Source organism: Patella vulgata, chromosome 7, assembly GCF_932274485.2.
Source record: "Patella vulgata chromosome 7, xgPatVulg1.2, whole genome shotgun sequence".
Classification (NCBI taxonomy): Eukaryota; Metazoa; Mollusca; class Gastropoda; family Patellidae; genus Patella; species Patella vulgata.
The window spans coordinates 1,298,532-1,310,947 of NC_065885.2; the positions used below are offsets into that span (position 1 = coordinate 1,298,532).

The 12,416-nt window shown below is 36.2% G+C and overlaps 1 protein-coding gene across 1 annotated transcript; it reads left to right on the forward strand.

The window, feature by feature from the left end:
* Window positions 1–267: 267 nt before the first annotated feature.
* On the forward strand, window positions 268–10,262 carry LOC126828676 (transmembrane protein 115). Its single transcript, XM_050558598.2, has 3 exons — window positions 268–990; window positions 1,729–1,902; window positions 3,468–10,262. The coding sequence occupies exons 1-3, from the start codon at window positions 287–289 to the stop codon at window positions 3,670–3,672; spliced, it is 1,083 nt and encodes a 360-aa protein (XP_050414555.1). The 5' UTR covers window positions 268–286; the 3' UTR covers window positions 3,673–10,262.
* Window positions 10,263–12,416: the final 2,154 nt, after the last annotated feature.

The following is a 12,416-nucleotide window of genomic DNA, read 5'->3' on the forward strand; positions in this document are numbered from 1 at the left end:
CAATTCAGAGTGACTCCAAACCAAAAGTCATTTGAATTCGGGCATTTTATTTTGCCGGCTACAAAGGGGTTTATTTCACACAAAAATATCATTTTAAATTTCTTTTCTCGTTTTACTAATGTTTATATACCGTAAGTATAGAAGTACTTGTAACTTTTTACATTGGCCTGTGGCGCTTAAAGTTAAAGAAATAGTTACAGCTCAAGGGAAATAACTTTGATTAAGAATTGTACGGACACTTCCGGAATGTTTGTTGACGTCATTTGTGTTTTCGTCAAGATGCAAGATGGCGACGTCCATGGCTCATAGTAAAGTTACGTTTTGTAAAGAGCAGTTATCTGCTGCGTTTGGCAAGAGCAGCGTTGTTGTCAAATTTGTAGCTGTTACCGTAACTGTTGGCTATCTCCTCACATTTATTTCATCGGCCATACCCTACATTACGATCACCCCTGGCTATGTCATTCCTCCTAACGGGAGATTCTACTCTCTGTTCACTTACGCCTTCGTCGAACTTCATTTTTGGGATGTTTTAGTAGACATTGCAGTGGTTATATTGTGCGGAAAATTACTGGAACCATTATGGGGAGCTCTGGACATGTTATTATTCTTCACGGTTGTCAATATTTGTGTGGGACTGTTGACATCTTTTTGTTATCTATTCCAATATCTTCTAACTAAAAATGATGAATATTTATTTGAAACACATATTTACGGACTCGCTGGATTCATTGCCGCGTTTTCTGTGGCCGTTAAACAAGTGATGCCTGACCATATTTTGTTCACTTCACCGTTCGGAAAGCTGCGAAACACTCACATACCTTTGTTGTTGTTATTGACTGCCATTACGTTACGCTTAGTTGGTTTACTCGATGGACCATATCCATATCTGTTTGGTTGGGGTATAATGGTTAGCTGGATATATCTTAGATTTTATCAGAAACACAGTAATGGTAACCGAGGAGATATGGCGGACAATTTTAGTTTTGCAAGGTACGAATATATCTGATAAACTTTTATCATTTCAGGTTGTTTTGATTCCCTGATTGTACGTGACAAGGAGTAGGGTCGCCTGTCCAACCTCAAAGGTTTTTTCTGGGTCCTCCGGTTCCTCCCACTGCTAAAGACCCCTACACGCAAGCGAATTATTGAAATAAAAGCAATTTATAATCATATGTATCAATAAGAAAAGATGGCCAAATGGTTAGCACGTGCACGCTGTATCATAAGGTCTGTCATTGATTCAACTGGCATGGTTTTGATTCCCCAGTTGTACGTCAAAAGGAATAGGGTCACCTGTCCAACCTAGTGGGTTTTCTCCGGATCCTCTGGTTTCCTCCCACTGCTAAATAACGCTACGCGCAAGCGAATTATTGAAATAAAATAGAACAATATGTATGTCCCGAAAGGACCTAGTTTGTATCGAGTGGACGTTAATCCCCATTTCTCTCTCATTTCATTAGGTTAGTGTCAAATTAACCGATGAATCACTGCTAGAATCGACTAACATCAGGTGATGAATAATACTATTGGTCCTGCAACGATTTGTCTTTTTTCTGGTTTTTTTTATTAATACAAGTCTGGCACAAAGTAAAAAATGTCAGGTACTAGCTAGTGGCACAACGTTTTGTCCGGTACAACAATAAGGATCACTATTTGTTGAAGCCTGAATACGAATAATACAAAGAAACTTCTGATGATAAAACATGTTATTTGCTATTTGTTTTTCAGTTTCTTTCCAAGTCAGTTACAACCATTTATAGCTGTTTTATCCAATACAGTCTTTATGGCTTTTGTAAAGATTAAGATTTGTAAGAAACCTCAGCGTAGATATGACGTCAGTTCACCAACAACTATCACTATAAGTTTACCTGGTACTGACCCACAAGATGCTGAGAGGCGAAGGTAATTTATTAATTAGTAAGCACAGGAGGACAGCACCACACATAAACAATTACCCAAGACAAACTTACGGACATCACACACAATATACAGAAATCACAAACAACAGACGCACATATCATATCAAGGGAGGGGATCACGGTGGTTAAGTGGCGAAGAGGCTGGCTCGCTAGCCTGGAGTTCGCGTGTTTGATCCCTGCATTGGCCGAGAAAGTTCATCCAGATTTTCCGGCGTGGTTTCCCCTTATCAATGATGCAGGACGGAGGGCCTGACAAGGACAGCTGTCTAGTCTTTCAGATGGGACGAAAAACCGAGGTCCCGTGTACATATTGGCGTGCACGTAAAAGATCCCTTGACAGTTGGAATTCGATGTAAGAGTAGGCCGTAGCGCCGCTGCCCGGGCAAAATTTCCCTCATAGCACACTGTATTAGCCCAGTTTAGGTGCAGAACAGTAGGACGTTAAACCCCATTTCATTTCATTTCATTTCAGATCAAGGGAATGAATGCAGGGGGGTAGCCATAAGCATCCACTACGCCGTCCAGTCCAGGGCCTTTTTTAGTGATGCAAGGATAACTCTTTATTATTCTCAATGAAAAACAAAGCTATCCAAAACAAAATGGGGAATATTTCCCAATTGTTGTATCGTTTTACATGTAGGAGTATATAATGTAGCTGAAGGGAGTAGAAGGTCTGATTAGAATTTGAATGTCATATTCTCCTCAGAAAACCGTTTCATTTCTCTTTAGGTCTCCAAATGGTAAACCCTCGTTGAAAAATAGTGTTGGGTATTGCCACTGCAGTTCACAATACAATACGTATTGCAATTCGGGCACTACGATATAATTCGTATCATAATTCATAACCAGGTCAATATTTACCAAGAAAATAACAAGATAAATGAATAATTGATACTTTTAGTCCTGCCAATGTCGGAGAAATAAAACTTTTCTATATCACGATATTGATGTGGATAAAAAATAAGCACCAAAACATTTTAAGAGTGTTTGTGTACCTGTGGTTAATGTGAGACGTGGATTATTAAGAGTAACCGGTTACTTACTGAATCGACAAATAAAAAAAGTATCGCGATACATCGATTCAGCGTCTTGTGATTCAATACGCAAATCTTGAGAAGCTGAAACACAATAAATTGAATTCAAACATGTATCGTGCCAGCACTTGTGATAAGGCCTTCAGTGGTTGTGGAATAACAGAATTCTTAAACATTGGGTATGTTCAAATCCTAATTCAAAACCAATTTGTTTGTGACTTGGGGGTTGTATGATAAGGTCTGTCATTCAGTCAACTGACATGGTTTCGATTCCCTAATTTTACATGACAAAGGATAGGGTTTCCTGTCCAACAGCGTGGGTTTTCTCCAGTTTCCTCTCACTGCTACAGACCCCTATGTGCAAGCAAATTATTGAAAAAAAATTGAACCATGTGTTAGTCCCAAAATGACCTAGTTTGTGTCCAGTGGACTGTCTGTGACTTACGATCAGGATTATCTTCCACATGTTATATGAATGGAGTGAGTATATTTTATTATAATTATATATTTACAGGCAAGTGGCATTAAAAGCTTTGAATGAAAGACTTTGTAAATCTGAAACACCAGCAAAATGGCCGTCCTTGGTTGATGAGTCTGGTAATAAATCACCCGGGTCGAGTCCAGAAAGAGAGTTATCTGACCCTCCTCCAGCAGTCCATAAAAAGAAAATACCAGTTCCTGAATTTAAAGAAATGAAATCATCCGTAGAAGATGTGTGATGATTATGGGGCTATGAATGAAACCAGGGTTTCTATTTCTACATTGTAAAACTTGTACATTTAGTAGACATATTTAAATTTGAGAACAACAACACACATATACTTTTGTCCCCTGCAGAATCAGAAATATGCATCCTGGAATTAAATTCTCTACTCGACGTGTCTAGTGTGTTGCTGGGAATTATAATTTGGGATTATTTTTAAAAACGAATTGCTTCCTTTTCGCCTCCCCATGGTATCACTGAGAACCACGCTGATCTGCACTTTTCCAGGCATTCTTCCACTCACTACTATAACTATAGTAAGACGGTTTTTCGTCGCAGTCTTGGAATTAATTTAATTCTTTAAATGACATCTAGCAGTACCGTTAACTATTCAACACACAACACAAGGTACATATATATATATATATAACTACTTCTCTATTATTTAATATCAACAGTTTATAAAAAATATACAGGTAAGATTTCAAGATAACAACAGATAAGTAGTTATATCTATATATACTTTGTGTTTTGTTTCACTGTGAATGGTCTAGATTAAGTTTTGTCCTTACCTCCAGATTCAAATTTTTACTGTAGAGAGCTGTCTCATGTCTAAATAAATAAACTAAGGCCTGATCAAATCAAAGAGGTCTTATATTGTTTTAATTATGTTAGTTGTATGAAAATATATATTTTATAGCATCTCAATTCATAAATTACTAGCATGTTAAATTAATATGAAATGAAATCGAGTTTAAAATCCTACTTTTTTTACCTATTCTTTGTGTAATTAAAACTGCCAAGGGTTCTTTTACATAGAGTACACAGGTTTTTGGTCCCTTCCGGATGACTGAATGCTAATTAAGTCATATTGACCAAGTTCCTGGACTTGACCAGTATAAATATGTGAAATAGAAGCCATGAAGTAAAGCTGTGTAATATTTTGTATATTGGTGTGTATATATATATGGTTATACTATGATAATTACATAGAATATCATGTAAAACATGTTATATCTCATTATTAAGTTTATATATTAACATATTCTATTTACAACATTCTATATATTATATATATTTAATTGTATTCAAATTTTCATCCCTGGAAATTTAAAGGCCTGCTGATGTCGACAACCTAAGTTCTTAACAGCTACATGTACAATGTACAACATGTCTAGCAAAAAACTCATTGCAGACTGTAGAGAGTCTCGTCATCGAGGTTTCGCTGGCTATTTCCATCCCCGTCATGGTGACATGTTGTTTATTAAACAATCTCTGTTACAGAAGTGTGCATTTTGAAATAGACGTATAAACTTCAATGGTTTGATAGTGATGAATTGTTTGTCAGTAGTAAGGTTGCAACGATACTAAAACAATTTATCGTGATATCTCACATTATTGTTAAAATAAATTATTGGATTATCGCGAAAACGCAATATTTGTTATTTTAGATGATAATTTCATAGGTTGACCTGATTATCGCGACATATAACCATCTGCACGATATCGCGGCAACAATAGTTAGTGCAAATGGCCGACAAAACTTTGTGGACAATCTTTGATACCATTTCATGTATTTACCATAGATCAAGGATTATCTGTTGGCTGATACAAAATAAACTTGATGTGTACAAGGCTTGAATATTTTGTTGACTCGTAATTTTTGTGTGTGGTCTGAAACTGCCTGCTTAAATACTGATAAGAGTTATGCCCCTTTATTTTCAGTAAAAATGTCTGAGAAAGTAAATTCTGAAACCCCAACACTTGTGCTAAATGTGATATGGCTGTTCCGTTTGCAAGCCTTAACATTATGTATCCTATTGTTTAATGACATTTTTAAGGTTTTATCATTTTGTCTCCATCTCCGATTTACAGATGCGACCATACATTTATATTTTGTTTTGAATTAGAAACAAATAAGGCCAATATCAGAGATAAAAGAATCAGTTTGGGTGTGGGTGGTCTAACCATGTATTTTAAATTAAAAGGTCTGTCATAGATGTAGGTCTGTTTTGATCTCGGCAGTCTGTTGACAGGAAGTCACGTCTCTCTCTCTCAATTATATAAAATATAATTAAACGTACGTCAATCCAAATATATTTTCAACATGTCATCTCTGTAAGATATATTGAAATAGATATTTATGTTTTTTTAGTGATGTTATATGTTTTGTAAAAATAATGCCGTGGGTTACTGTTATATTTTGAACATTTTGAACAGTCAGATGTTAGGCTAGACCAAATGGATTTTCTGTTGTTCGGAAACACCTGTTAAAATCTTGCTTCTTATTTCTTCAAAAATGAAATTTGGGTTTAACGTCCTACTGTTCTACTCTGACTGGGCTAATGAAGACGGGCATACGCCATACAGTGAGCTATGGGAGAAATTTTGCCCGGGCAGCGGCACTATGGCCTACTCTTACATTGAATTCCAACTGCCAAGGGGTCTTTTACGTGCACGTCCATGTATACAATAGACTTTGGTTTTTTCGTTCCATCCAAATAAATAGACAGCTGTCCTTGTCAGGCCCTCCGTTCTGCTCGACTGACAAGACGAAACCACGTTGGAAAATCATGATGAACTTTCTCGGCCAATGCAGGGATCGAACACGTGACCTCCAGGCTAGCGAGTCAGCGTCTTACCCACTTAGCCACTGTGGTTCCCCTCTTTTATTTCTTCAGGAAAAGGGGGATGGGGTTGGATGGCCGAATGGTTAGCATGCGCACGCTGTATCATAAAGTCTGTCATTGAGTCAACTGGCGTGGTTTCGATTCCCCGGTTGTACGTGACAAGGAGTAGGGTTGCCTGTCCCACCTCGTCAGTTTTCTCCGGGTCCCTCCCATTGCTAAAGATCCCTACGCGCGAGCGGATTGTTGAAATAAAATTGAACCATATGTTAGTCCCAAAATGACCTAGTTTGTATCGAGTGGACATTAAACCCCCATTTCTCTCTCTCTCTCTCTCTTTTCTGGAAAGGGACTAATTAAACAACCAAAAGTACTTGGCAGTGTGGTTCAAAGACTTTTAGTTCCAAATTCTTAAGTTTTGAAATTTTATATGGTGGCTTTTTATTTATTGAGACCCCAAACAACTGAAAATCAAACTGGTGTCACCTTACTAGTTGTAAATATTGGAATGGGTTGTTGATATTACGTATTATTGATGGGATTTTGTCGTCAAATGTTTCTGTTGTTTTGTTTTAGATGTAAATTATGGAATTTTCACGAGGAATTAGTGTTAAGCCTTGTGTCTTTAAATCGCTGATCGTGTTAAGCCTTGTGTCTTTAAATCGCTGATCGTCATAAAATTTCCACTTTTCAGACAATATCTAATTTTCATGGTTTAATCGATGACGCTGAAATCTACTCAAATTTATTATTTAAACATACATTATGCAAGAGCTAAATCTGCCTATTGCAGGTCTTTCTTTAGGTTTCAGATGTTATAGAAATTATTAATTAGATCTTTATTTACATGACAAGCTCAAAATCAACTCCGTAGACCCACGGATGGCTTGGATACAGCTTGGATTTAAACAGTCGTCCATTTAAAATTAAATCAAGAAATGTCCAACCAAGCTAACTTTTACCGTTAGTCACTGACGTCACCAGCGGAAACTGGTTTTGAAAGGCCTACCAAGCAGGCTACCATAGCCATTGAGAATGTTACTTGATAATCCAGAATATGTGGGTGGAGTTATCGTCTGTTAATCAAACGATCAGTAATTCTCGTAGATGGTACGGATACAGTTGATGCCTATTTCTAGTCCAAACTTCTAAACTTCAGAACAAAGTAACAGGACTGAAATTTTCAATATTTTCTTTTTTTATCATCTAATTTGGAATTATTATACATGTAGCAAGAATGGTCAACTCTTGTTAAACTCTTAACTAATGTATCTTTAATTAATAAAACAGGCTAAAGACAGATAATCTTTTGGTTTGAATTCAATCAGATTAAACAAGGCAGATTTCTGCAAAAATCGTAGGGTTTGTTCTTTATCCAATATATTGCCTGAACTGTGTGACGAATGGTGACAAAACTTCAGGTCGTCCTATCTTTGTAGATGCTGAATGGAATTGAACCATTTGTGGGATTATATTTCACAATATTGTAGTTTGCATGTGATTCAAAATCTCCCAATCTCATTAAAACACAGATCTTATTTAGTTTCGCGTTTTATAGTTCAAACTTTCGTTTTACTTGTCTTTACTACACTAGGATCTGGAAGAGTTGTTATATAACCCGCGTTCTGGATGGCGTGAGTGATTAGCCAATGAAACCATCTGTTACGACGACTTATTGGCGTGGGATGCATGGAATTGTGGGTAAACCACTAGAAACACCAATGCTGATTGATTAATCAATGTCTGAGGTCATACGGTCAAAAGCCATACGTACGACCTCTGATGCAACCTTCCACTACAACCGATCAGATCTTCATGTAGTGTAGGCCATGGAAAGTATAAAAAAACGAAATGAAATATAGATGTGTATTTTAATCAGATTGAGAATCTGACGATCAGCGGGTTTAAAATAGAATATAATAAATTATTATTTTGTAAACGTGTGTTTTATGTATATTTGGTTTGAAGTGAAGTATGTTATATGCTCAATCTATCAACTATCTATTCTTTTCATTAATTATATAAAATATTTATAGAGGATATCATCAGTCATTCTGTCTATTTATCATTGTTAGTAAGGGTTTATATATAATTGTAAACTTACTTGGAACGCTTTAGTTCGAACACCTGATATCTTTGTTAGGGTTTTTATATAATTCAACTCGTACTGTTAACTCTTTAGTTCGAAGTCCCATTCGAACACATGATATTATTGTTAGTTACGGTTTATATATAATTCAACTTCAGATCGACTGTAAACTTACTAGGCCGTGTTCTAGGAACGCTTTAGTTCAAAGTTCCACTAGAACATCTGATACCACTTGACTAACAGTTTTTTTATTTCAGTAATTTAAAATTCTTTTATTTTTAATCACATGAAATTCATTGCTTTAAGTATATTGACATTGTTCTGAAATTAAATGAGGGTAAATTGTAGTTCTTAGACCATGGCTGGTTGCACAGAACACTTACAGTACTCAAGAAAGACCAAATTAGTCTTTAATTATTTAGGGTCAAGTGAACAATTTTTTATGTTATAAATTCCAGAATTTAGAATCTGTGTGTGATTTGTATATTTTTTTAAAAATATTCAATTTCCCACAACTGAGTACTAAAATTTCCTCAAATTAAATATTTAAGTAGGAAAACAAAAGCAAAATATCATTGGTAGATATTGTCCTGGCTTGGATTTAATCGAATAAAAAGTGTTCAGCAAAAATTATAGGAGGCGCTGGCTTGTGTTGAATAGATCCTACTGCATCTGCCGAATGATTTGACCAAATCAAACATGTTTGATATATTCGAACAAATTATATTTGCCTACTCACCCGAATGTAGAATTCATTACCCAATCACGACTGATATCAAGAAGTCATGTGATTGTTTGAAGACATGGTCGCTGCCATGATTAATCATGTAACGTGAAAGTTGATGCAATCAACTGGCGAATCGGACAAAGGATTCGCTTTGTACGTCCACACATTCTGCTAATGTGTCTTAAACTGTTGAATCGGCCTTGTGCGTCCACACATACGGCTAATGTGTCTAACGCTTAATTTTGACAAACTTTCAATTCATCCTACCTTATTAAATACTGAATGGAATTGAATGAGTTTCAACATCGTAGTTGGTAAAGGATTAAACATCCTCCAGATGTTTTATTTTGAGAGAACTGAATGTAATTTAGGATGCCATGTCTATCTGATTAAAGACATGTAGATATTTTTGTCTTACGTATTTCTATTGATAACTATAATTTATTCAAATATAAAGAAGATAAGAATTGTCTTCGAGAGTTTTGTTATAAAACTATGACTAAATAAATACTAATCTGTATCAGATTCTCCAACACGGCATTCAGTAATTGAATATATTAAACATACTTTATACAAGAGCTAAGTTTGCCTATTGCAGGTCTTTCTTTAGGCCTGAAATGTTATATAAACTATTTATTAGACATTTATTAACATGCCAAGACCATAATCAACTCTCGATGCCATCAGATAGCTCCGATTTAAAGTAGGTTAGAATGGTTCGGCCATTTAATGATTTAATTTAACCAGGGAGAAGCAAGGTTAAGACTCAAATGACCAGTTCAATCTTGTCAAAACTACAATCATTTGTAACTTTGCTCAGGATTAAGTAATTTGAATGAATTTTTGAAATAACTAACAAGAACGACCAGCTATTTATGTAAATCTTACAAAAGACCCCTTTAAAATAAACACAACAGTTCTATAAAAACAATTACTGTATTTTTAATCCAAGCTACTGCTACAATGATCGTCTTGTCGATTTCAAGCTCAATTGGTTTCCCTAGAACTGTTTTATCTTATATTTAGTGACGATTGATTTATCATTGGTGAGTTTATATGTGGTATATTAGTGTATTAAAATCCTGTTCACAGTCTATAAAGCATAATGATGTCATGTAACACAGAAATGAGGCTAACTTTAATAAAACTTATTCTATACTGGTTGTTATATTGTGTGCGTTCTCTGAAGAAACAAGTACCCATCTTGGAATTATGACGTCATATCAAACATCAAAGTCTGTCAATTGATGCTGCACAATTGTCCAAAGAAGTTTCGTGTCAATCGTACAAGAATAAGAGCAGTCTTGAACAAGATTGAGTTGCACTTGGGGAACAGTATAATTTATGATGATTGAATATGATTGTCATCTAGATACCAGCTTTAACATCAAGTATGGTGCTCTGTGTCAGACTTACCTGTAGGCTTGGCAGGCTGAAGCCTAAAGATCTATTATTTACCTGTAGGCAGACTGAAGCCTAGGGCCTTAAGAACTGTTATATACCTGTAGGCAGACTGAAGCCTAGGGCCTTAAGAAATAGGTTTAACGCACTACCTTTCAGCACCAACTGTGCTGTGAGGGTGACAGTATTTCTGACAACTCTTCCAACTGTCAAGGGATCCTTAAAGTTCTGTTAGTGGTATACACAGGACCATCCAAATAATAGCAAAGAGCAAATTAAGAGGACTGGGGTCTTAACATCCACTCAACACAAACCAGATGATTTTGGGGCTATGGTTCAATTTTATTTCAATAATTCGCTTGCACGTAGGGGTCTTTAGCAGTGGGCACAAACCAGAGGACCCAAAGAAAACCCACAAGATTTGACAGACGACCCTACTCCTTGCCATGTGCAAGCATGGAACCAAATAATAAGACACTTTGTACCAATGACAAGCAGAACCCAGATTATCAATTCCTGAAGAACCTTCTCGGCTGATCTCTCAATAAAATCGTGCAGGACAGAGGACCTGGCACGGGACAAGGTATAGTCATTCGGGTGGGACAAAAAATCAAGGTCCTGTGTACACATTGCCGTGCCAGTAAAAGAAGTTGGAATTCGATATAAGAGTAGGCCATGGTGATGCTGTCCGAGCAAAATTCCCCCATGTCTATCTTCATCAGCCCTGTCGGAGCAAAACAGTGGAACATTAAACCCCATTTCATGTCAATAAAATGAACAAGGACATAAGTTCATAATCTGGTAACAAATGCTATTTAATTTTTAAATTGTTGACATATCTCACAGTTTCTATTTAAAATAAAAAAACATGCTACAATATGAAAAGGTTAATTACTTTCTTAACATTTGTCTGATATAATCTTTTTGAATCTTGGCAATCTCTTGCATCTTTTTCATAGATTCTTCGATAGTTTCAGGTCTAGGTTGAGAATAGTTGGGATAATAATTATAGCACTGTTCTCTATAGTATGGATTCATGGGATAATTGGGATAAAAACCGTAGGATTGTTTTCTATAATATGGATCCATGGGATAGCAAGGATAAGAACTGTACGACAGATTTCCACGTCTGTACCATGGACAATCATAATATTCAGATTCGGAATAATACTTATTATAATTAGCACCATCAATCACGGAATCTTTAGTTTTTCCTGGCTGCTCCATTTTCTCCTTTTTACAACGTCTGCTTGCCTGTTTCGAGAGGTTTTCATCTTCTTGAAGATTTCTGATAAATGACGGTTTTGTTTTCTCTTTATGAAGAGCTGCTTGTCTGCGCTCAGTCTTGCGTCTTTCAAAAATCATTTCTCCAGATTCACACCAGTGACTACCGTTTTCAAAATTGCTAGGTTCGCTCCATTTTTTGGTTTTATCTTTTCTCCGATTATTGACATGGTGACTGGATTCTGTAAACATAGACAGATTCCTATCATGGTCATAGGGATAGGGATAACCGTGATCATAAAACCAATTATTTGCATGAAAGTTATTATGTGGCAGATGGTAATCAATTCTTGCACCGAAAGGAACTCTTTCATTCTCAGTAACGTGATGGCACTGTTGATGTCCGTATGTTTGTTTATGGGTCAAAAGATATTCAGAATCTTTTTTGCGTCGAGATCTTTCATCTTCGGATTCAGAATTGGGTGATGAATCTGAATCAGATGTAATAGACGTTGAACTGCTGGACTCGGCGATTTCTGAATCACTTTCCTGAAGAATAATTTCCGATGTTTTGGATGGTGTAGAGCTGTCAAGAACATCAGATAAAGACGCTATGCCATTTTGATTGGACACACAGATTTTGGCAAGTTTGGGTTGAAACTCCTGCACGGATGGATTCCGAAGTTGATCTT